A 27,128-nucleotide genomic window follows, 5' to 3' on the forward strand; every position below is an offset into this window, starting at 1 on the left:
ATGTATTAAATACTGCATGGTTTGCCCAAGCTAAGATGAAACCACATCATGAATCAACAGGCATTTTGCATTTTCTTTCATTATCTACTCAAAGTCATGCCTACTGCACCTCTAAACATTTCATTAAATCCAATTATACAGCAAACACTCCCAACATAAACACTTTCACTTAACAGTATATAAAATGCTGAGAACACTCCTATCTTTACCTCTTACCCTCAACACTAGTAACATGAGATGCTAAGAAAACAAAGGGTAATGGGGGCAAGGAGGGAGAGACAAATATATAATACTGGAAAATTGCACACCTTATGCCCTTTCCAGACATCACAATTCACGTTAGAATACTAAAGGTTGGGAAAAGTACCTCAGTAAAATAACTTAATCAGCATTACCTGGATTTAAGATAAAGGAAACATTAAATTTTATATAGCTCAGTGGAAAACACTTAAGAAATATTTATCCATATTCTAGAATCACCAAACAAATAAGATAGTTATTTGAAAGTTCTTGACAAAGAAGTCTGGTGAGAGGCAGGCAAATGCATAATTATAAAACAGAGAAATTTAGTACTAAGATAAGAATTTACCAAGAGCACAATTTACTGCCCTTTGGGAGATGGAGTGGGGAGAGACCTTTATTTTTTAGTTTAAAATTTTTTTAATGTTTTATTTATTTTTGATACAGAGAGGGACAGAGCATGAGAAGGAGAAGGTCAGAGAGAGAAGGAGACACAGAACCAGAAGCAGGCTCTAGGCTCTGAGCTGTCAGCACAGAGCCCGACGCGGGGCTCGAACCCACAAACGTGAGATCTGACCTGAGCTGAAGTCAGACGCTTAACTGACTGAGCCACCCAGGCGCCCCGGGGAGACACCTTTAGAGTGATTTCATAGGAAGACAACCTTGAGCAGAATCTTGTCGGCTTTGGAATTTCTAAGATGAAGAACAAGAATCCACAGAGAACAAACTTTCAAAACAGCTTTGATCTTTCTCTCCAAACCAGCTCCTCTAGCATTCCCTATAATCTTAACAGAAATGACTATTACCTTAATCCAGAAATCCAGGAGTCCTCCTTGACATCTCCCTTTCATACTCCACATCTAATCTCTCTCTCTCACTAAATCCTATCAACTCAAGCTATGAAATAATTCATCAATCCATTCACTTCTCCCAACTTCAGTCCTAACGCCCTGGAGGTCCAGATCACCATCATGTCTGCCCTGAACTAATAGTCTAATGAGTCTATAAGGCAGCCTGTTTAGTCTACCAATTTCTATCCTGAACCCCACAATGCCTTCTCCACAATATAGCCAAAGTCACCATTTTCAAATATTAGTCTTAACACATAACCACACTCCTCATGTTTATCCTTAAAACCCTTCACTAACTTCCAACTGGTGTTGGATCAAATACAAAAATAGTGTCATTTGTAACGCCTCTGCCATCTCCTATATCACAGTTGCTGCTTCTCTCCCGCTGGCTCACCAACATCCAATCACTTAAGACTTCTTTAGATTTCCTGGTAATTCCTCCTTGCCTCCAGCACTAAGGACAAGGTGTTTCCCTGTTGCCCAAATAAATACTCTCTTCCCAACTCCCCAGTTTTCTAGTTAATTCCTATTTAATCCTTAATCTCAGGTGAAAAATTACTTCTTCAGGGGGAGCCTTCCTGAACTTATAGATTAGGTTAGGTTCCCTTTTCTATCCACTCATTGCACTTCCAACACTTTTCTCAATTACCATTATAGTATCATGTGAGTTTTTATTTGGTATTTCATTCCCAACCCCATTAAATTGTAGCTCTATTAGAACAGAGACCAATTTAATCTTGTTCACCACTGTATCTTCATGTCCTAACGAGGGCACATAAAAGGGCACACAATATTAAAAGTGAGGCAGCATCCAGAAAGGGGAAACAGTAGGTGCAAAGACACACTACTGCAGGTATACGCTGGACCACGACACACAGATGTGTGAGATGGCAAGAGATGGAGCCATGCCCTAGGAAATTAAGATCTCTTCTACTGCTTCTATTTGTTCAAATGTTATAGTCTATACTTTATATTACAAAAGCAATAGGAAATTTCCCCATTTTCCAATTTTAAATTTCCCCATTTTCCAAATTTAGTATTTCATTCTTATACTACCTTTTTTTTTTACTTCAATAATTTCCTGGAAACCGATATTCCTATCTAATCATCTTCCATCCTGTCAAAAATGACTTTTCTGAGATGCCCGTGACCATGTCATTCCCTCTACCCCACATCCTACAATAGCCACCATCACCCTCACCAGCAATTTGCACCCAAGAAAAGAGGGGATGGGAGGAGAGTCTGAAGAAATCTGGGACCATCCAGCTGAGAGATGAGGAAATCTTGAACAAAAGCAGTGAAGGAGACAAAGTAGATATTCAAGACATTCTGGAAAAAAGAGAACTTGCTTTGTGCATGGCCAACATAACCACAGCTTCCCAGAATATTTTGGCAAAAAAATAAGAGCAAGAGTTAATTGTAAAAATTTGGCCTATTTTAAAAATTGGTTATGCATACTTAAGAAACTTGTCAAAGTTTTAAAACCAAACCTGTCTTAGTATTTAGAGTACCATAGACTTTAGTGATAAAGTTGCCCTTGGAAATGAAACTGCTAAGAATTCACATGTATGTGATGTTTCTCTGTGGATAGGAACTAAGAATATAGGTCTTAGAGTCCAATCCCCAGATCTACCATTTCTGAACGCATGGGGTTCAAATTTTAAAGTCCGCACTTTTAACAAATTTGCCCAGTGATCTTTTCACTCAAGTTTAAGAACCACTGAAATGGAGATGAACTGTCCACAGCAGGCATCCACCTGAAAGTGATATTGTATCAAGTATATGGAGCCTTGGGAAACATCCAAATTCAGTCAAGTTAAAGAAAGTACATTCTCAGGAACAGAACGTAAAATCTAGAATCTAGTCAACCTTACTATAACATGACTGTCTCAAGTGCTGATGGAACAAATCATCAGTCTGCAGGAAGCATTTAAAAGACAGAGTGTAGGGCTGCCTGGGTGGCTCAATCGGTTAAGCCTCTGACTTTGGCTCAGGTCAGATCTCACGTTCGTGGGTTCGAGCCCCATGTCTGGCTCTGTGCTGACAGCTAGCTCAGAGCCTGGGCCCTGCTTCAGATTCTGTATCTCCCTCTCTCTTTGACCCTCCCTTGTTCCCACTGTCTCTCAAAAATAAAGAACATAAAAAAAATTAAAAAAAAAAAAGACAGTGTATACCAAAAGAAGTTAGGAGGATTTTATCATACTAGTAGGATTACTCCTCTGTGGGACAGAATGGTTCATTTGATGTTTCCATAGCCTGAAAACCATCTATTTCCCTATGCTCTAATTATAAGTTCCTGAAGGACTGTTCTATTAATTAATTTAGTACCTCGCTACTGTGAAGAGGCACCACTGTGACTCTTAAACTAGTAGACAAATAATCAGCTACTAAAATTGTATTTCTGTTACATTCATCTCCTTCATTGGTATTCTTATTTGTCCAGGGTTCCTCATTAGGTTAGTATTTGTGCACTGATTTGGTTGGCATAAATCCATCCTCCCCTCCAAGACAAATCATCCCTCGGAAGATGGGTAAAATTTTAGTTTCCAGATATGTGTTACTAGAAACTAAAACTTGAAGAGGTTACACCCAAATCATATCCCATGAGAAGCCCTATTTCACTAACTAGCATCTCTCTGATATTATTTTTCTTTAATGAAAACCACTGCCCAAGAACAAAACATTTTAAGTAAGCCATGTTAGTTTTCCAAAATTATATTTTTATGTATCTAGCATACAAGTCTGCTTTAGAATCTGATACTTTCAGGGGTGCCTGAGCCAGTAGCTCAGTTGGTTAAGCATCCAACTTAGCTCAGGTCATGATCTCATGGCTCATGAGTTTGAGCCCCCTGTTGGGCTCTGTGCTGACAGCTCAGACCCTGGAGCCTGCTTCAGATTCCGTGTTTCCCCTCTCTCTCTGCCCCTCCCCTGCTCATGCTCTGTCTCTCTCAAAATAAATAAACATTAAAAAAATTTTTTTAAAGAATCTGATACTTCCATATAAAATATTCATATTGACTCTTTCAAGAGAAGCAGATGAACACTTCTCAACAGCTGCAATTTGGCCATTTGGCTTTCCCTTCCACCAGTGGTCTACTTTTGTGATATCTATTTTCAACTAATAACTAGAATGCAGTCTTTTGTTCAGTAACTGAACAAGTAATCTCTGAATACAGAGATAACTTAAAGCTGAAGGAGCGCTGTAAGAAAAGTGCCAAATAAGAAATCCATAAAGCACTAGTTAAGCATGAAGGCATATTCCCAGAGAAGAACTCTGCTTACTGAGGAGGCTCCCTTTCCTGCAACTTATGGTAGTTCTCAGAGCTGCTCAGACCTCACTTCTCAGCCCCCACCAAAGCCAATCCCGCAGCCTCAGCCTACTTCTGGCCCAGTACTTCCATTGTAAGCCTGTTTAGTTTTGCAAGGAGCTCAGAAATTAGTCAGTTCAGGAGGGTTTTTTTGTTTTATTTTGTTTTTAATGTTTATTTATTTTGGGGAGGGAAGACAGAGCACAAGCATGGGAGGGGCAGAGAGCGAGGGAGACACAGAACCCCAAGCAGGCTCCAGGCTCTTAGCTGTCAGCACAGAGCCTGACGCAGGGCTCAAACTCACAAACCATGAGATCATGACCTGAGCTAAAGTCGGATACTTCACCGACTGAGCTACCCAGGTGCCCCAGTAGTTTTTTGAGATTTTTTTAAAAGAATTATGAAAAATGATTCCCCTAAGGGAAAAAAAATGCCTGAAAGTCAAGATAGTCAAGTTCCAGCTTTACTCTGTAATCTTGGACAAAACATTTCACACATCTGAGTCTCATTTACATAATGAGAGACTTGAACTATATGAATGGTTTTCAAATCTCTGGGGAAATTCCTTTCATTACATAAACATCTTCCATAACACCCTAAGATACAAATATTAAAATGCATCTTACTTGCCATTACCATGTGGGTATCTCTGAGGTACCACAAACCTACCGTGTTTTTAAATGAACTCTTGACATCCACCTTGACCTGTTCTATCCCGATCCCATTGCACTGTATTCACCCAGTTGCCCAAGCTGGAACATGAACATCAGTTTTGCGCCTTCCTTCTTATTTACTCTCCACATTCAATTCTTCAATTTCATGCCTTTAAAAAAGGTTTATTTTACCCTCTCGAATATACCTTCCATTTGTTCACATCTTTCCAACTCTACCGCCATCACTTTATCCTAAAATGCCATCACCTCTTGCCCAGACTACTACCTCCACTCTGAACTAGACAACCCACTTCTCCTCTCACTTTACTCTAAATAAAGCCAGAGTGCTCTTTTTTTATTTAAAATTTTTAATGTTTCTTATTTAGTGTTGAGAGAGAGAGACAGCCCGAGCAGGGAAGGGTCAGAGAGAGAGGGAGACACCGAATCTAAAGACAGCTAGGCTCCAGGCTCTGAGCTAGCTGACGCGGGGCTCGAACCCACGAGCCGTGAGATCATGACTTGAGCCGAAGTCGGACACTCAACCAACTGAGCCACCCAGGTGCCCCCAGAGTGCTCTTTTAAAAACATAAATCTGATCATCTGACCCTGTTTTAAAACATTCACAGATTTCCTCTTGTATTTGGACGAAGTTCAAAATCCTTACCAGGAGTGAAAGCCCAGCAAGATCATATTTCCTTCCTTCTTCCAACTTCATCCTAATATGCCCTCCCTTCTCTCCTACCAAGCTCAGTCACTCTGGTCTCTACTTCCTCAAATACACAAAGCCCTTTCATGTCTCACTCTTACCCCCCCCCCCCCCACACTTTTTAAATAAAAGCTTTATTAAGATATAATTCACCTATCATACAATTCATCCATTTAACTCAATAGCAGCTACTCTTCATTTTCCTTGAACTCTCAGGCCTAGGCAATACTAGCCTATTACTATAGACTACTGTGGTCTACTACTGACACTTTCTACATCAATAAAAAGGATATTTCATAAAAGTGGAATCTTACAACATGTGATCTTTTGTCATTGCCTTCTTTCACTTAGTATAATGTTTTCAAAGTTTAACAATGTTGTAGTATTTATCAGTACTTTGCCTCAAACCTCTTAAAATAGCTACCTTATAATTTCTGCAATTTCCTTTAAAACATTCTAAGGGGGAAATAGAGGGAATTTTCTTTTGCCTCAAGACTGGCAAAGACATTGATAATCATTGAAGCTAACTGATGGGTATAGAGTTCAATAAACTATTCTATTTTTGTGTATGTTTGAAAATTTCCACAATAGAAATTTTCCTTTAAAGATACCAGTCTTTCCATCCTTTGGGTTTCAGTTTAAATAACATCTTTTCAGAGAAAGCCATCCTAGGTTAGAGGGAAATTCCCATTTTTCTTGCCTAGTATTCCTCACAATTATCAAGTATGGAAATGTTTCTTTCACTCATTTATTGTCTCTCTCCTACTAGAATGAACATTCTGTAGGTAGACAGAACACATCCAGAGTCTAGGTCCATGTCTGACCCCAAGTAAACACACACTTAATGAATGCAATTAGAGTGGACAGCTCAGAACCCCTCTTTCATTGTTTAAGACCCTCCCAGACCAACTTCTTGCAAAAACAAAAGACCAGTGATCTTATTCTCATCATTTCCTGTGTCAAATCTCCCTACCACTATAAGCAGTAACATTTCAGATATTATAATCATGAACAGTCAGGAGTTTCTTTAGCTGCCATGTTTCACTGAGGGACCATCCTTTCCTTTAGACCAGAAAACTCACGTAGCCAGGTATGAATTAGCAGGGTGCTATGTTTGTATCATCGTCTTACTGACAGAGGTGATCACTCCTCCCTTGGACAGGTTTTTGGCAAAAAGACCAAACTTCAACTTGAAACCCAAGTTTGTTTCACTGGATTTTCAGAACCCCTGTTATTACCTAAGATTAAAACCTCATATCATGTCAATAGATTTTTATGGATTAAATACACACAGAAGTACATTTTACAATAGTAACTCTACCAGTAAAGTAACTGATCATTCTTTGCATTTACTCATTTATGTTGTTTAAAAGGATATTTTATATTTTCCTTGCTGCTTTTTAAGAAATTCTGTTAAACATCAAGAGCACAGGCAGAGCCAACGTGTCTACTTATGGATAGAAGTCTCCCAGAGACCTTATAAGCTCGTGTGAAAAATACAACATATATTTTAGTCAGGTGTGAAATGTGTAGTCAAATATATTGTATGACTACCTGTTGGTCTAGTTTCTAACAGGGTCTGCAGTGTATAGGAAGAGCTATATCAAAGCATGTAGAAAGTCAGAATACTCCAGAAAAAAAATTAAAATTATTTGGAATCTTTTTGCTCCTATAGGGGGATATGGGAAGAGAAATCAAGATCTGTCTAATGGAACACATCTTTAAAATAAAAATGGTTATAATGGGAAATACACTTGGATATTTAAATATTTTATGTACAACCATTCATCTTCTTTTAAGAAACTTATTTATTTAAATTCAAGTTCGTTAACATACAGTGTAGTACTGGTTTCAGGAGAACTCAGTGATTCATCTCTTAGATATAACATCCAGTGCTCATTTCAACAAGTGCCCTCCTTAATGCCCATCACCCACACACAACTCCCCTCCAGCAACCCTGTTTGTTCTCTGTATTTAAGGGTCTCCTATGGTTTGCCTCCCTCGGTGTTTTTAGCTTATTTTTCCTTCCCTTCTCCTATGTTCATCTGTTGTATTTCTTATATTCCACATATGAGTGAAATCATAGGATATTTGTGTCTTTCTCTGCCTGACTTATTTCACTTAACATAATACACTCTAGTTCTATCCACACTGTTGCAAATGGCAAGATTTCATTCTTTTCCATCACCAAGTAGTCCTTTTCTCACACATCTAATTCTTCCTCTCTACTTCTGTTTCAACTACACTATGGAAGTACTTGGTTTGCCAAAGTCTACCCTGCAGTACGTATTTCCCATCTAAGCCTTCAGCTGATGTCCAAGTTCTCTCCTCTTTTTGTTACTTGATCATAAAACCCTCTTCCCAAAGCCAGACATATCTGTGTCTAGGAGTCTCACCCTCTGTTTCAAAAACCATTCATCAGGGCAGCACAGACCATTTCACTGCAAACTTTCCTCTCCAGCTGGCCCCCAATGCATACACTCAGAGACATATGTTCCAAGGATCTGGCCATGCCAATCTCACCTTGAAGCTTTTTTTTTTTTTTAATTGAATCACATACCTGGAGAGGCTTGCTTCCCATTCCTCTTGCATTATCCAAATAGTTTCTGAAATTCTACCTATTCTAGGAAGCTTTTCCAGGTGTATAAGGAGAGGTGAAAGATTCCACTGCCCTAGTCCTTACTGAGAGATCTCAAAACTGTCACAAATAATTCCCTTTGCTTTCTACTCCTAAAATATTTACCAACATGTATATGTAATGCATAGAATGAGTTGCAGCAAAATCTAAATCATAGATAAAGTAATATACATCAATGAGGTTTTTTTTAAGTCTTTATTTCAATTCCAGCAAGTTCACTTTCTATGCTTTTTTGGGAAATTTTAAACTTTGGAGGAAAGAATCAAGTATTATTATAATCCCTGATTACACAAATAAACAAGTATGAAGAAATTTGCCACTTTATAAAATTTATACTATGCAGCAGTGGCCCAAAAAAGTGTATTTTAGGAAATGAGAATAAATATGAGATACACCTGCCCCACCTCACATGGCTATGTCACTACATTTAAAAAATATGACTTCTTATTTAGCTTTGCAAATAGAAGACTAAATAAAAGATGGAACAAAAATTCTCTGTTCTTTTCTCATTACAGAGAGTCAACATTCAATCTTTTAATATTCTCTCTTATACACACAACTGTCTCTCTCTCTCTCATCATTATCATCTTCTTCATTGACAACTATCAAACTGCAGACTTACAGTGAGCAGGGACCAAGTCATTCTGGGCAGTGTTTAGCATTAACACTTGATGCAAATATGACCATGCTTGTGAAAACAATTAAATCAAACTTTACAAATAGATATGGGAAAGGTAACAAAAAAATAGGAAGAGTAAATTCTTCAGGAGGTTAGAAATTACCGGTGATCTTAGTATTCTTGATGTCTGGTATTTACTATGATTTATAAAAGTAAAATAATTTTTTAAAAAATATGATGCCATACTCTGGTCTGCATAGATGTAGGGTGTAACTTCAAAAACAATCCTCATCCATAAACATGTAATACATGCCAATTATATGTAGGTCACAATAAGACAGGTCATAAGACACAACTGTTCTCAAAGAACTTCTCTCCAGTGGAAGAATCAGAGTGTACAGAAAAAACAAGAAGAATGTAAGATGGGAGAAGCAGAGGAAAAGGCTGCCTGCAAGGCGCTGGGCAAGGCTTCCTGGGAGAGAGAAGGCTTAAATTTGGCATAAATGCATGAACTAAGGATAGGCTTTAGATAAGCAAATGAGAGGAAGTATGGACAGTACTTGCAACGGCCAGGCTGTAGGAAAGTACAGAGACCGGTTAGGGGAATGCAAGGTGGGAAAAATGGAGATGATGAGGCTGGTGAAACAGGGAGAAGCCAGATGATAGGGATCCTAACTAGAGGAGGAAGATGACATAGACAAAATGGTCTTTCAGAAAGAAAAAAACAATAAAAATGAGCCCTGAGACACGAGAGGAACAACTCTGGCAAGATGTGGTACCTGATCAGTGCATAAGAAGAGGAGAGGTTAGTCCCTGCTGTCTACCAGACGGTCTATTTTCTGTGTAAAAGTGTCCATCCCTTATTCCTTCTCAAGAGTGATCAATTTTCTAGCAACATGAAAAATCATATGTATAGTACAGAATAATTTCTAGTAATATTACTGTCTAGGTTTCAATTTATAAACAAGAAAGTTAAAAAATATTAAATAGTAATTTCCACAGCTAAAAAATAATCAACTATACAAATGTTTCTTTTCACAACGATTTGAAAACAAAACTGATGATACAATCTATCACGAAAAAGTTTTCAAAGGTAGTTCAAATACTTATTAGGTTCTGCCAATGTTCATCTGCTCAACAAATATTTACTGTGGAATAAATAATAAAATACTCAACAAATATTTACTGTGGAATAAATTATAAAATATCATAAAATAAAATAACTTCTCTTTAAAACTCGATTACAACATCAGAGATAGCCTGATGAATGGTAAACAGCACTCAATACGTAACCAAAAGACAAAGGTTCCAGATTTGGCACTGTAACTTGAGACTGCACAGCAAGTAAATTACTTCATCTCTCCCAGCTTCTACAAGTGAGTACCAAAGCAACTTATGCTGGTGGAATGCTTTTAGAATACACGTGTAGGTTTTACTCTCCCACTTTGTACACTATAACTTCACTAACACTCTTAAAGTTGTACAAGATTGGCTCTATTAGCTCATAATTTACAGATGAAGATACCAGACAGAAGTAACAGAGTAGTGATTAAAAACTAGGTCTTTGACCCTGAATCTTACTCCTTCAAAACACTACATTAGGCTTACCCTACCAACTTCATAAAATTATTTGAATGAATTACAGATACAGAAATGCTTTAGAAAGGTAAAAACATTATACAAATAAAAGCAATATTATTTTGTTTGGGTGGGATCAGGAGAGAATGCAAGTTTATGGGGATTAGAGCCTATACAAGTTGGGGATCTGCTTCAAGAAAAAGAACACAAAAGTAAGGTCAAAAGGGAGTCCCCTTGAAAGTGAGGGTCCCTAAAACAAGCTTCTGTAGCTTCAAGGTAAATCTGCCACTGGATGTAACACAAAAAAATTCACCAATCTACTAAGATCGAGAGCTAGACTATGGTATCATACATATATTGCTAAGAGATCCTGTCATCTAAAATAACTTTTGCCTTCTAAGTAATATGAAAAGAACACAGTGGATAAAACACGTGCGTGCGCACGCACACACAAACACACACACACACACAAATTTGTGCTTGGCCTTTATTCTCTCAAGATCATAATAAACCACATAACAAAAATTTCCAGGTAGAAATAAATAGTCTTCGCTTTGTCTATATTAGGATTAAAAGAACAAACTACCAACTAACAACAAAAACAACTATAATGAAATTGATGAGAAATATTTTACTAAAATAAACTAGAACATCATACCATTCAATAATTATTGTTTTGCAAACACACGGGTATAAATACACACACACTCATATTTACTCACAATTTGGCAAGCAAAAGAGCTCATTAAAAAAATTTACCTCGTCTCCGCCCATAGCTCCTGGCTGCATGTAAACACAGAAGAAAACCATGGGTATCTTTATCAAAATGGTGAATTTAGAAATAAAAAATATTCACATAAACCTTTTCTAAGTATTTTCAGAATCAATCTGGAGATACTGTTCAACTTGACTGCAGAGATATTATATTTAAAAAAAACCTTTATGAAGTACAAGTTAAAACATAATCTTAAAGAGAAATTCACCTGGACATGGCAGCCACTGACAAAGATACAATGGGTGCTTAAGTTACATAGTCTTATAAGGACTTATATTGTGGTCCATTATCTATATCAGATATAGATAAATAGAGTTCTTTTAAATTTTTTTCTGATTAATAAATCTTCATTTGTGCTACATATTACCATCAGACATCACTTTAAAGGAAAACATTCATTCTAAATTAAAAACTGTAGTGTGTGGTGGTCATTCTGAATTTCTTCACACATGCACACACACACACACATCCCTACATATACACCCCATAAATAGAGTCCCCTGAAAACTGTATAGATATTTAACACACAATTAACTCTGGTTCTACAGAATGTGATGTGTCTGTGTGAAAATTTCAGTGAAGTTTCTCTTGGTCTCCCCATTTACTTTCCATACAGTATCATAGATGGGGGGAAAACAATCTTTTTCACCTATGAAGTGAATTGAAAAAGTAGAAAGGGATTAAATACTGGGTACATCCCAGGGCATATTGAAAAATAAAGTGCTTTGAAGATTTTCTTCCCTTTCAAAACTCAAGGCCCAAAGAATGCATTATTACAACATTGACTAGAGCTAGGATATCCTGTCCTCTAAAATAACTTTCAAAGTAAAAAGTTTTTCAAATTTGAAAACTCAGGTTCTACAAAATAAATGAGAACTCTATTTAATCCATTTTAAAGTGTCAATGACATGTTATAGTACTAGCTTAAAACAATCAAAACAAAACAAAAAACAGCAATAATTTATGGTTACATTTGCAGTATAAAGTAGTACTAAATAAAACGATTTCTCTCCAAGAAAAGGAATTAAGACTTTTTAGCTAGAAAGTTGAAATACCAGTTGGGCGGCTAGTTTCCACTTTTCTTCAGACATCCTACCCTCGCCTACACACATTTGGCCTCTTCACTTTCCCATTACATAAATATTAAAAAGAATTTTCCAGAAAGCCCTACTTTCTCCCTAACTCCTCCCATCACTATAACTTCCAATTTAAAAAAAAAAAACACAATCTTTTCTGAATTTACACAGCAGTCTTGTTTACATCCCTTACAAAAGGAACATATTTAAAAAAGTGAAAATTAAGGAACTTTTATCCTTTTCATTACTGGAAACCTGGAATTCATCTCCCCACATAAATATATTTGCATAAATATCTCACTACATAAAATTCATCTGCTTACATAACTACCATATAGTAAATGGTAGCTAGTTTCCTAGTTTGGCCCCCCAAAAGCCTACTTCATTTATAATAATATGGGTGAGTTAATACTAATAGCACTTAAAAAGGCATTAAGTATGCTTTGATATTGTACCACCTACTTGTCCCGTCCCCCAACCCCAATGATGTCATGCTGCCCAACACCCCCACCATAACCTTGATTTAGAGAGGAAATCAAACATTCTCTATTTCAAAATTACTCATTTCTCTCCCAAACAACAAATTCCCATTCTTTCATTACATCTGATTTCTGGCCAGATGCTCAATGAAAAAGAATCTGATTATAATACCAATGTACAATGACTCATCAGGCTTTAACACCCCTAAAGGATAAAGGAGAATGCTGTTCACTTCAGTCTTCAACTGCCAAATTTTCAGGTAAGAGAGAACATGAAGTGAATAAATCCAGTCAGTCTTGGGGGTGAGGAGGAGCATTCTGAGTTGGGGAGATGGGTAAGACTTGAAAAAGACATACTTGGGAGTTTTAATCAAAGCTTCTTTAAACAGTTTGTGGTTTTTATGGACTTTTTTTCTTTTTCCAATTCTAATCAAAGACAGTAAATTGGTTCATATCAGGCTGGTGACTGATACAGGGACAAGACAGCATATGGACAGGTAGCCAATTTAAAGCCATTATGTGAGAAGTTTCAACTTGCTTTCATCATTCATTGTGGAATTTAATTATGTGCTACCTTGGTCTTAATTTCAGAATTTTATCTATCATCCCCATGGTGATTATTATTATTATAGCAGCTAACACTTAATGAGTACTTGCTATGTTCCAGAACAGTTCAAATGCTTTACACGTATTAGTGTCATTTAATATGCCCCATAACTTTATGAAATAAGAATTCTTATTAGCCTCTTCTTATAGATGAAGAAAATGGGACATGTATGTTCTTAGTATCTTGCCTAAAATCTTACAGCTAGGAAGTGGTGAACTTGGAATATGAATCTCAGCACTCTGGCTCCAGAGTCCACACTTGCAACCACCTCATTATACTGTTAAGTTTGTAGAGGGCAAGGTGATTATCTCATATATCTTTTACTATCCTCTAATGCACCTGGCAGAATGCTCTGTGCCAAGTTGGTATTCAACAAATATATGTTGTTAGCTGTGTGTGTCATCAAGGGAAGGAGTAATACATGCCTTGATGGCCTTTAGAATGTATGCCACCTGTCAGTGATTAAAGATTCGCTCATACGAGGGCCACTTGCAAACAGGCTAATTAGAGTCAAACTCTTCCCTAAGGGAGAGGTAATGAAATGAACACCAAGGAGAGAAATTTGGGAGTACAAAAGTATGCTTTCCCTTGAGAACAAATATGACTTTTAAACAAGAATACTGAATGCATAAACTTAACACAAGTCTGCACAAAATGATCCCATATAGAAAAAAAGGGAGAGTAAATATGACTAATTCCATAGTACATTGCATGCTGGTATAGGTTTAAAGTAGATATAAGATATGACATGTATCCTAAGTAGTGCCTCCAAGAACTTTAATTCTAATTTAATCATCATCATCATTACAGATAAAGTTCTTTTCACCATTTCATATGTATTACTTTTGGAACTCACAAAAAATTACATTTAATTTTTAGAAATCATGGTAGTAGTAGTTACCCTTGGCTAAGGGTATTAACTAGAAGGCACACTGAGGGGGGTTCTGAGTCAGTGGTAATGTTTTGGTCTTGATCTAGGTACTGGTTATATGGGTGTGTTCAATTTGTAATAGTGTATCAAGTCATATGTTTATGATTTGGCATTGTTTGGTATGTATATTATAGTTCAATAAAAACCAAAATATTACAAAAATTTTACATTGATTCACTGGGATAAAGGTTATAAGATTAATGTAGAAAATCCATAATGCTAATATTTTTATAGTCTTTACATCACAAATCTGGGGGCACCTGGCTGGCTCAGTCAGTAGAGCATGCAACTCTTGATCTTGGGGTTGTGAGTTCAAGCTCCATGTTGGGTGAAGAGATTACTTAAAAATAAAAAAATCTTTAAAAAATCATAAATTTGAATAATTCAAAATGGAAAAAATTAAATGATTTTTAGTACATCAGAATAAATATAGAAAGGTACATGTACTTTACAATGGGGCATGCCAGAGTTACTTGAATAGTAAGTTCACATGATTAATGACTAGTACATTGCGAATGGTGCTCTCATGCTAATGTTATGGTTTGTTAAGCATATGAGGCAACAAAGTAAAATTATCTGTTACTCTTATGACCTAACTACACTTGGTTCTTAAATGGCTACAATAACACATGTGATTCCTCAAGGACATATTATGATCTGATTTTAAAACCTAAACTAATTCTTCAGCCACATGGATTCACCCAAATTTGCTGAAGTTTCTCTAAGCAAAGTAACATCATATACAGATTCCATCACAGAGGCTCAAAAATGAGATAGAGAGACAGAGACAGGGAAGACACAGAAAGGGAGGAGGGCCAGAGAGAGAGAGAGAGAGAGAGAGAGAGAGAGACCTCTATTCTATTGTGTATCAAAGTAGCATGCAGTATTTCAGGAACTTAAGCAGTCCCTAGGATGCCATACTGATGTAAAACAAATATAGAGACCTTAGTACAACATTTAATAAACTGGCTTGGAAATATCTGCCAAAGCTGTTAAAAGTCAACTGCAGGAACAAATTATTAATTACTTTCTTTGTTATGAAATCACTTTCTTAAGAACAGCTTATAAACTTATGTTTTGAATACCATTTCAGTATGTAAAAATAAATTCTATTCAAACATCTAATGGTCCCTTCCAGCCTCCATGTAAGTATTAGTCATGCATAAACTCCACTTAAGACGGGTTAAGATCTTAAAGTTAATACAAAAATGCCCCCGTTCTGTAATTAGATTAATTCCCAAAGAGCAGGAGTGATGGAGTTTGTTCCATAAATGCCCCTCCTCTATCTTCATCTTTATAATGGCAGGGAAGACAGTTTTAGCCCAATGATTCTCAGATCTGGGAAATTAACATTGAAAAGAGATCAATTTTTCCATAAATAAGATGAACTTAGCAGGTAAAAACTATGCCTGAAATGATGGGATACATTTTCAACTATTATATTCACGTAAAGTATTTGGATGTTTTAAAATCTCTTCTTCCTACCCTTTCATTTTGATTCTTACCCATTTTTCTCAGAAAAACCTTTCTATTCAATTTGCAAGCCTAAAAAGTAACAAGAACAACTATCATAATATACATATTCAGATGGGTAAACTGAGGCCCAGAAAGGATTACGGGTTCCAGGCTGTTCAGCTATGGAAAGCTGGGACTGAATCCAGGTCCAGATTGGTCCTAAAGCATTTATTCTTTTTTTTAGGTTGAGGTATTATTTACATTAAGTAAAATCCATCTGCTGTAAGTACACAAGTTTGGCCAGTTTTGATAATTATATTCAGTCACATCAGCACTGTGTTCTATCATAAAGAACAGTCATCTTCCTAATAAATTTCCTTCTTTCCCTTTGCTATTGATCCAATCCTCCAACCCATGGTCCTTGACAAACAATCTGCTGTCTATACTATTTTGTTTACCCTTTCTACAACTTCATATCATTACAATCAATTTGTTTGACTTCCTTTACTTAGAATAATGTTTCTGAGAATTATCCATGTTGTTACATGTGTTCATACTTTGTTTCTCTTTATGGCTGAGTAACATTCCATAGTATGGAAATACCACAATTTATCCACTCACCAGTTGTTATGGACTGAAATGTGTTCTCTCAAAATACATACGGTGAAGTGACTTATTTGAAGATAGGGTCTTTAAAGAAGTAATTAAGGTTAAATGAGATCATAAGGATATGGCCTAATCAAGTAACACTGATATTCTTATAAGAAGAGGAAGATAACAGGCATGCCCCGAAAAGATCACATAAGGTCACAGCAAGAAGGCAGCCCTCTGTCCAAGGAGAGAGGCCTCAGAAGAAACCAACCCTGCTGATATCTTGATCTTGGACTTCCAGCCTCCAGACTGTGAGAAAAGAAACTTCTGCTGTTCAAGCCATCCAGCTTATGCTATTTTGTTATAGCAGCCCTAGTAAATAATCTTAGCTACCAAGACTGAAGAGCCAGTATTTCAAACTATAAAGTCCTTGAAAGCACTCACAAACTCCCTTTAGAATTTCTACAACTTCATAATCCTTTTTTTTAATTATTAAAATGTTTATCTATTTTTGAGAGAGAGAGAAAGACAGAGCACGTGAGAGGCAGAGAGAGTGAGACACAGAATCCGAAGCAGGCTCCAGGCTCTGAGTTGTCAGCACAGAAGACCAATGCTGGGCTCGAACTCATGAACCTCGACATCATGACCTGAGCCAAAGTTGGATGCTTAACCAACTGAATCACTTAGGCACCCCCATCATTCTTTAAATGTGTTTGCTTTTAGTAGCATAATCCAAGTTTAATAAAAAAAGGAACTTCTCACCCCAATTTTTGTTTTATTTCATTATTACTACCACAGTACTAATGTTTTCTATTAGTCATTACACTTAAAGCTGTTACTTTATGAATTAAAATCGGAATTTTTAATAGGTTTTTTTGTGGATTGGTCAGAAAATCTAATGGTCATTAATATTATATTTAACTGTATCCTGCATCCTAAACAACTGAACTTTCGCAATGTTCTACTTCACTCCCTAAAAAGTATTATAGGAAACCTATAGATTTTTAGTCAGTCTCCCAAACAAAACAGGAATTACTCTGTAACCAACACAAAGGTGTTCTGCCTGGTTCAGCTGGAACACCTTAAAATGAGATTAAGGAGGCTCACTTAGCCTCTCCTGGTCTTTTTTATTTTTTCAGCAGAACTCTCTCGCCTCCAAAAAACAAAATCCCACAGATATGTTTTGTTCCCTGGAGCATCACAGGGACCCAGAGCCCAACCTGTCATGTACCCTTCCCCCATGGTGGCCTTTAAAGTACCTCCTTGGATTCTGGGGTTCCACAGAACATGATTAGAAAACTAAAGATCTGTACCCTATAGTAGGACCAGTCTTACTAGGTAGAAAGTTCCTTTTAACATGTGTATATTATCATTAACAACAGATCGCACCTTTATTTAAGGGTGATTGCTTTATCTCCTTTTGATTTTCCCTTTTCTTTAACAAAAATATATTCAGTTACTCTTCATAAGAAATGGTTTTTCATAACCCATATCATTTTGAACATTCTTTTTTGGATAAACCTAATTTTCCAGGAAGACACTTGTCTTTCCAAGCTTCTCATGAAAACATCCAAGGCCCTTTACCATCTGACTCCTAACCACATTTCAAATCCTCATCCTAGTCACACCAATTCAATCCACTCTTTCCATAGTATCAATACAATATAAGCACTTATCTGGTCAGCCTAAGAACCTAGATATCCACATGTCCTGACATCTATTCTTATCTGCCCCCTAAGAACCCCCAAACCCCATTGTCCATTTCCATCCACTATTATTTTTTCCATCTCGTCCAAAATATGAATTCAAGGCTACTCTATACCATCTTGCAGTGTCCATTCACACCCAGTATTAGGTTGATTTCCAAAGTATTTTTATCGTACAGTTTACTTACAGAATCTCTGTATGATGTTATCAAAGTAATCACTTCAGAACTTCTAATTTCATTTCCTAAACTCCTTATGAAAGCAGAAGAAAATCAATCAAAGTCTGTTATATCTGACAAGATATCTCTGGAAACAAACCTAAAGAATCTCTGCAGTATTCTCCCACCCCGACCTGGATAGAGTGCGTATCCATATCTGCTCATATCAGGTGAGGTCTATGCACCTTCACGTTTGTGGCCTAATAGCAGTCTACTGCAAGTAACTATCACCTTACTTTTATTTCAGTAGAACGTTACCAAATGATAGAATAACTGCCCCCCCCAGGGGAAAATATCAAGAAAAGTCCTGAGAATTCTAATCACATGCCAGAGTATATTATATTTTATACAGATCTGTCCAAATCAGGTCAGGCCTACTACAGAGGTATGCACCCAAATATCTGGCATATATTCTCAACAAACCATCTTCTCTGAACCACAATGTCAAAATCTCATGAGGTTTCTTCAAACGTTATATAGTCAATTTCAGGACAGCCAATATTTGCTAATTCTACGTTTTCAACTCTAAATAATGTAGGGAATTATATATAGAAAAGAGTGGGTTAACAAAAATGGGTACTAGTGTGCCCAGGACCATAAGCAGAACCAAAGGCTCAGCCCCTTGGTCACTGTTCCTTGTGTCCTCCCCATCAACAAGGCTCTTCTCATGTGGGAAGGAGGATTCCTTCATGGAAGAAAGTTATGGAAAGAAACGGACTTGAAAATCTGGGAAGCAAGATGGAGAGCTGCTCATTCCTCTCACCCCTACCCTGATCTCCCAAAAAAAGCTTCTTCTTCTGACCTGGAGTTGGGAAAACCCTAGAGAGCAATAAAGGCAGACCAAGCTCTGATGGGGTGAGAAAGAACAGAAGGGACTGCATAGCACGGTCCTTATGCTACGTGATGCCTTCATGCACAGGTAAAGACAGACATTGGCAAGGAGTAGAAGGAGCAGCACTGGATCTCCCAGGAGGTAAATTCTAATTGTGGTCTTTTCCATCCACCTCTTGCCCACACCTTACAGCCAAGCTTGATCCCAAATCAATTCAATTATAGTCTCTGATATTGGGTCACAGGTATTTTCTATTTTTGTTCCCATTTTGATTATATAACTGGAATTAAGAATTACTGCTAACTCAAAAGGGGAGAAAGGGGGACTATAGATAGAAGAGGGAAGAAGCAAAGGCTAGCATTTGTTTGGTAACAGGAGAATTGCATATTTGACTCTACTGTTTGTAAATAAGGGATTAATAACTTTATTTAAAATATGGGCTGCCTGGGTGGTTCAGTTGGTTAAGTGTCCGACTTCAGCTTGGGTCATGATCTCGCAGTTCATGGGTTTGAGCCCCGCATCAGGCTCTGTGCTGACAGCTCAGAGCCTGGAGCCTGCTTTGGATTTTGTGTCTCCCTCTATCTCTTCCTCTCCTGCACATACTGTATCTCTGTCTCAAAAAAATAAATAAGTATTAAAAAAAAAACTCCATTTAAAATAAAATTTTTAAAAAAACAGGTAACTTGTCCAAGGTCACAGAGCAAATAAATGATGGATCAAGGATTTAAATTCAGATCTGTTTGGCCCTCCCAAAACATCTCCACTATATTGTGCAGAGGATAACAAAGAAAAGAAGGCAAAGTTTCACCTCCTTAATTTTACCTAGGGGTCATCTGCATACCAAGTTGTTGTTCAAGTTTAAGAATACTCATCTGCATATACTAAAGGTCCAAGTGAAAGAGTTAAAACTCCTGCCATTAAAAAGGGAGACTATGCTCTGAAAGTAAAATTGGTCACTTCTGGAAGTGTACTAATTCTCCACAATCAATAAAGCATTATTTAGCTACCTCTTACTAAAGAAGCTAAATGATACCTAAGTGATCTTTCTGGGAAAAAACCCAAAAGAGTAGAAGTCAGATCAGATTAAGGACTAATCTCTGTGTCCAAGCCATAGATGGCTATTAGTTGGCTGTATGACATCAGCAAGTTCCTTTACTTTCTTCAGAAAAGATGATCCTGCCATATCTTAAATAAGGCTGTGCTAAAGATGAAATGAATGACACAAGTCTCAGCCTTTCTATCAAACTGCCTCCAATGTGGAGAGAAACAAATTACAAAGTATTCTTTAAACTTGTTGAAATCTGAGGATACCCTGTAAAGTCTCCAGGTTTATCTTAAAAACTGCATGACAATTTAATATGCTATCCCATCACATATCATGTTTAGTTTGGACAAGAGAAGAATCCTGAAATAAAACTGGTGTTCAGGAAAGTGGATTTTGACCATGCCCTGCCAACCCATTATATGCATTACAAAAGCACAGAGGTCCAAGAATCACTTTATAAACTATTAATTGCTAGATCCAAATATGTTATTATCATCTTCCAAAAGGAAGTGTTAAAACAAATTTTGATAAAGGAATTATGGTGGACTGGATATTCTCTAAGGCTGTTACACTACGCTTTTCACAGTTCCTTGGAGCTATCTTTGCCTCTCTTCTGGTCTCCAATATTGAGTACCTACTGAGTAAGTCAGGCATTGCACTTGAAGCCAGTGAACCACTGTGAATCACAGCTAGTCCCTGCTCTCTTGAAGCACACACATTAAAGAGAAAGACCAACATTAAATTGTTAATTACAAGTGTGGTGAGTGCTATAAAGGGGAAGTCCAGGTTCTACTGTCTATGCAAGTGGAGAAAGCAAACAGGGAGGTCTGCGGGGGAAGTAGGTATTTTTCAGTTTCCTACATCTTTATTACTGGGTTGGAAGCACCCAATTCCTAGCACTTTGGACCTATTCACACACACAAGGAACTTCCTCCAAACTCCAATTAATAAGTCAAGAGTATTTCAGACTTCACTTACTTACAATGTTCAATGTCAGGACATGCAGACCCGATTTATCACTCCATTTTTCAGGAAAAGAGGCTTTATTTAGCATTCAGAGTAAAATCAGGGTGACAAGTAATATTAGAAAACAATTTTCCCAAAGACAATGAATGTGTTTAAAATAGTATAAAAATAATACAATCACTCAACAATTAAGTACTTAAAGCAAAGGTTATTACCCTCAACCTGGAAGCAAAAGGCTTCTGCCTCCCTCAAGTCACCCTACACAATTCAGAGTCTCTGGAACCTCAGCTTCCCCACCTGTAAAATGAGAAGGTCAAAACAAAACAGCAGTGCCTTAGGTCCCCTACCACATTCACAGAGTCTACTCAAAATGGTTTGAAACCTGAGTTCAAGTTTTAACTTAAAAGTCATCAGGTGCCTTCTTAGCGCAGCGGGCAGTGCGTCAGTCTCATAACTTAAAAAGTCATAAACTTAAAAGTTATAGAATATTATATATCCTTATAATTACTATTTTCATTTTTTAATTAGTCATATTTTACAATGTATTCATACCACAACTGAATTTTACTTCTAAATCTGTTCATATGTAAGCAACAGATATTGTCTTCCATAAGTTCAAAATACTGGGGTGTCTGGGTGGCCCAGATGGTTAAGCATCTGACTTCGGCTTAGGTCATGATCTCATGGTTCGTGAGTTTGAACTCCACCTTGGGCTCTGTACTGACAGCTTGGAACCTGGAGCCTGCTTCAGATCCTGTGTCTCCCTCTCTCTGCCCCTCCTTGCTCACGCTCTGTCTCTCTCTCTCACTCTCAAAAATAAACAAACATTTTTTAAAAATTAAAAAAAAAAAAGTTCAAAATAGAGACAATGCCTTCAATCTGAGAATCTCAAAATAATTCCTGCACCATCTTATTACTCTGCTAAAAAATTATTTACTTATATCATCCACTCACAGTGCACAGGAATACAATGTGCTCTTCAAACTTGGGAAAATTCCATTTGGAATTCTAGCAAACCTGGCTCTCTTCCCATTCTGGCATAAAAGCATCATGTGTTCAGCTCCCTCTCTGCCACTTCCTCTCTGCTGAGCCCTTCCCCAAGGAGCTGGCTCCCAGCACAGAAAGAAAGGAGGAGGAAGAGGAAGCCTGCAGCCACAGAGGAGTCTCTGCCCAACTTGAAAGTTCATAGAGAAACCCTTTCACGTTTCCTCTTTCAATTCAACAAATGCTGTAGTAGCCCACAGTTCAAACAGAAATATAAGCAAAATATTCCAAAAACAGATTGAAGGCATTAATAAGAGGGGAAAAGTGGAAGACAGAATAAACTAAAGCTCCAAGTTTCCTGGTGGTTCTGCTATATATAGGTTGTTGAGCAATCAGTGACCTCAGAGTTTCTCAAGCAGGTGAATGTCTTTGTGGTTTTTTAAGATATAAAAAATGTAAATCTTCACGCTTGTATCTTGGAATAGACTCTGAAAGATACTAGAAAACAAGTATCATGGAAGCTTTTAATTTAAATAAAACTGAAACACTGTTACATCACAAAACTATTGTCTAAAAACAAAATCATTCTCTGGCATATCTTCTCTGAATAAGACTATGCCTCCTACTTTCCAAATGCAATGGTAATAATACTTTATTTGTACATGTACTGAATCTCATCTAAATCTCACAAAACAATGAGGTAGTCAGAGCATCCTTACTGTCCTTAAATAGGTCTTTAAACTACTAAGGAGAGACTCAGGAGATTCAGAGACTTGCTCCACTAGCTGCCATCCTTACCAGATGACTCCAACACCTAAGCTCTTACCTTTGTCTTTTGACTTACAGGTTTGCTGCCTTAAATCCTATCAGGAAAACATCTACCAAAATACAATCCATATAATATAAACTCATGTTTTGGAACATGCAAGGAGAAAAAAAAACTTTAAAAGGCAACAATAAAGCCGATGCAAGTAATCACAATACCAGCTCACCAGAGCATTACCTCCTAACCAGGCATGTTGCTAAGCTTTACAAGATTTAAATATGACCCCTTCAGTGACTACTACCTCCATTTTCCAGGTGAAGAAACCAGAGGCCTAGGAGTTAAGAATGTGGCCCTAAGGTCATATGGCTTGTATGAAATGAAACCAGATCTGCCTGGCTCTAGACAATGCTTTTCTTGGCTCTGCTAATTTACTGCTCCATCCTCAGGTTTTACATGCCTTCCAGCCTGCTTGGAGTTTGCCTTCCTGAAGCTGAATGATCCTACCCTTTAGCAACACTTCTCCCTATTTCTAATCTCCTATTCATCAAGCAACTCTCCTGATATTAAACTGGTTTTCCAAGCCCATTCTCTACTTGGGAAAAAAAGAGCTGACCAATCAAAAAACATAAAGTGGACACACTTGGCAGTGATTATCTTTTAGAGTAAATTACAAAACTAGACATTTTGGTTTTGAACATTAAGTTGATCATAAACTTGGTTCACCTAACTAATTATGAAGGCACCAATATCCTTTTCAAAGGATCATCATAATAGAAAAAAAATCATCAAGTCAGGCATTAATCCTACGTAAGCCCACAAGTGCTAAGCTCAATTCTATACCTAAGAATTCAACAAAACAAAACAAAACCTACTGTTACTGTTTTAAAAAAATCTGGCTGATAGAACTACTACATGTGTAGCTGGAACCGTTTGTACTAGCCTCCTTCCTTCTCCAGCAGGAAAAATAAAAACACATTATGCAAACTTCTAGTATTTTTGGTGTAAAGGTGAGGAGAATGAAACAGCTACTATGCAGTTAACTAAAAATGTTATCACCAGTTTAAATGGAAGGGACATATTGTTTCAGAACTAATTTTATTTTAGAAATACCAGACAAGTGGCAGGTCTTACTGACGGATCATAATTTCTTCCCCCAATCTTCCCTTCCATACTCTATAATACTCGAGGACCTAATATTTTTGGAAAAAGCCAAAATTTAGATGCGTCCTTTAGTTTCCTCCCCAAAGGTTAGCCAGCTAATTCTTACCAGATTCATGGCCTTGAATAGGAAAAATTAGAGGATTCTCCAGCTTACACAAATCTTTCTAATTCTTTCATACCCTACATGTCTATAGGTTCACTGTCTTCTAAAGTTGGTTTCCTATCTCTGCTCCTGATTTTCTGACTTCTAGATGCCATCAGCAGTGGCAATTCTCAGAGGTAAGGATAACTGGAAGATACACTAAGAACACCACAACATGGGAAACTGGCCCATTCAAAGCTGGGACGTGGTACTGAAAAGTGAGAATGCTCACCAAGACACCTGTCCATGCCCATCAAGTCAGGAGAGCCTAGAACATGGTGTCTTTAGAAGAGATCTGAATTTGGTAAGGTCAAGAAAATAAGGATAGAAGTTTTTTGACTTACAGTGAATGGCAGCATTAGGTATGGATTTAGGAAGCACAGATTTTATAAAGCAAAAGAGGGTAAGAAAGAAGGAACCAAAACTGACATTTCTTTTTTTTTTTTTTAATTTAAGCATTTATTCAGTTCTCTTTACTTACTTAACCAGTCCCTTCTTGCCTGAAAATACAGTTCAACCCAGGTCCTTTCAATAAGCACCAACAAAGTTTCAGTGATTTCGATTACTCCTATATGAAAGCTGAGGGAAAGGGAGACAGACAAGTCACAGGACAATAACTGTTGGGCTGACAAATGGTAGGCATAAAAGGAAAGACAGTATAGAGTTGTGCTTGTTCATGTATCATATATGGATGTCACTGGATGAACTAGGCTCAACCACACAAAAGGGGAGAAAAGCCTTATGACAGCAAATCTGTCAAAATCTGCAGGTCCCCCAAGTATCTGCTAAGGAGGATATTTTATTTGTTCTGAATAGTTGGAGTCAACTTTGAAAGAGGACTGACAGTAATGCAGATGTCAGGTTCTGGTTGCTTTTATGGTATACTTTGAGGATCCTATAGGGTAGCACCCAGAGTCGTTTGAAGACAGATGCGCTCTGATATCTGCCATAATGCTGCAAATATGTGTAACTCATCGACATTTGATATAGATATTAACAAAATGATCCTTTCAGTACTTTAAGAAAATATTAAATGGGGCGCCTGGCTGGTTCAGTCAGAAGGCATGTGACTCTTGATCTCAGGGTCATGGGTTCAAGTCTGCTTACACTCTGTGTCTCTCTCAAAATATAAATAAACATTAAAAAAAAATTTGGGGGCACTTGGGTGGCTCAGTTGGTTAAGCTTCTGACCTTGGCTCAGTTCATGATCTCACAGTTCGTGAGTTTGAGCCCTGCATCTGGCTCTATGCTGATAGCTCAGACCCTGGAGCCTGCTTCAGATTCTGTGTGTCTCTCTGCCCCTCAACTCCTCATGTTCTGTCTTTCTCTCTCAAAGAATAAATTAACATTAAAAATAAATTAAAAGTAAATAAAATAGGGGCACCTGGGTGGCTCATTTGGTTGAGAGTTCGACTTCAGCTCAGGTCATGATCTCACGATTCCTGGGTTTGAGCCCCGCATCAGGCTCTGTGCTGACCACTATCTCAGAGCCTAGAGCTTGCTTCAGATTCTGTGTCTCTTTATCTCTCTGCCCCTCCCCTGTTCACACTCTGTCTCTGTCTCCCAAAAATAAATAAGAAATGTAAAAAACAAAAACTATAAAAAATAATAAAAATAAATAAAAATGAAAATATAACAGACTCACAGAATCTTCATTCTGAAAACAATCATTAAAGAGAACCTAATTCAGTCCCCTTCTCTTACAGATAAGGAAATTTAGAGTCTAAAAGGTAGATTTAAGCATCATGCACAAACTGGAAAGAACATAAATGAAACTTCTTATTGAACAGCAATGAATTAGAGAAAATAAAATCAAAGAGAATCAAAATCTTTTAAAAAGAAAAGTGCCTTTTAGCTTCACTTGATACACAGAACAATCATAAATTACATCCTCTCCCTTTTGCAGAAGAGGACTCACACCATAGCAAATCAGGTCTTTTCTAAAATACACACTCATTCCTTCAGGCAGATACACTACCATGCTGTTCTTTTCATTTACATTCGACTATAGGTCCCTTCACCTATCTGAAGTGTTTTCACAAAGTTTCACAAAATTGCTGAGGCTCAGCAAGTTAAGCATGTTTATTAATCCTCACCCCAGTGAACCTACTTCTAGGGAAAAAAAAACACAGGTACATAATCTAAAGTTAAACTGACCTTTCTTTTAAAAATTAGAAAAGAAAGGTGGATGGTCTAGAATTTTTACTGTTTCCAAGACCCTCCAGAAGAGGGGATACTAGCTATACATGCAGCGGATTAGGACCTGATCATCAAGCAAAGGCAGTGGTTCTCAGCAGGGGCTACTGGAAGGCAGGCTACCATGTCAGAACTAAAAGAAACGTGAAATGCATATTTTAGAGATAACCTAAAATCTGCCCGAAGGAACTCCAATGGAGGAAGGAAAGGGGTAATATTGTACATAATTTAGATTTATCCAGTACATCTCCTATGTGTATCCATAGTCATCTTGTATATCTGGGAAGGTGACAAGGAACTATCTGATGTCACTCACTTAATAGAGGGAGAAAACTTAAGTCTTGAGGAATTCAATGGCTTTTATGGTCCTTCTGACAACTGACAATTTCTATTTAGAGACTGTTTTGCAAAGCTACTTGGTTCACAGACACAACGAAGGAGAACTAATGCCAGACCTTTCTTCCAGGATTAACGAATATAATGACTTTCTGGTTAGATTTTTATGCTCCGGAACTCAACCCAACAATTACATTGACAAAACCATTTCTAACCTGCAAAGCTGCTGACTACCTATACCATGCAAATTCCACTAATGGGAAACCCTG

The 27,128-nt window shown here is 37.4% G+C and overlaps 1 protein-coding gene across 4 annotated transcripts in view; it reads right to left on the minus strand.

The window, feature by feature from the left end:
* Positions 1 to 27,128, minus strand: part of CPEB3 (cytoplasmic polyadenylation element binding protein 3) — a 184,443-nt gene that overhangs the window by 79,086 nt on the left and 78,229 nt on the right. For 2 of the 4 annotated variants that reach the window (XM_029932231.1, XM_029932228.1), the window contains one exon: positions 11,353 to 11,376. The exons of the other annotated variants lie outside the window; for them this stretch is intronic. In XM_029932231.1, the coding sequence (XP_029788091.1) occupies positions 11,353 to 11,376 (24 nt within the window). The remainder of the gene's footprint in view (positions 1 to 11,352; positions 11,377 to 27,128) is intronic. 4 annotated transcript variants of the gene reach the window in all.

The sequence above is a fragment of the Suricata suricatta genome, chromosome 2, assembly GCF_006229205.1.
Source record: "Suricata suricatta isolate VVHF042 chromosome 2, meerkat_22Aug2017_6uvM2_HiC, whole genome shotgun sequence".
Taxonomy (NCBI): Eukaryota; Metazoa; Chordata; class Mammalia; order Carnivora; family Herpestidae; genus Suricata; species Suricata suricatta.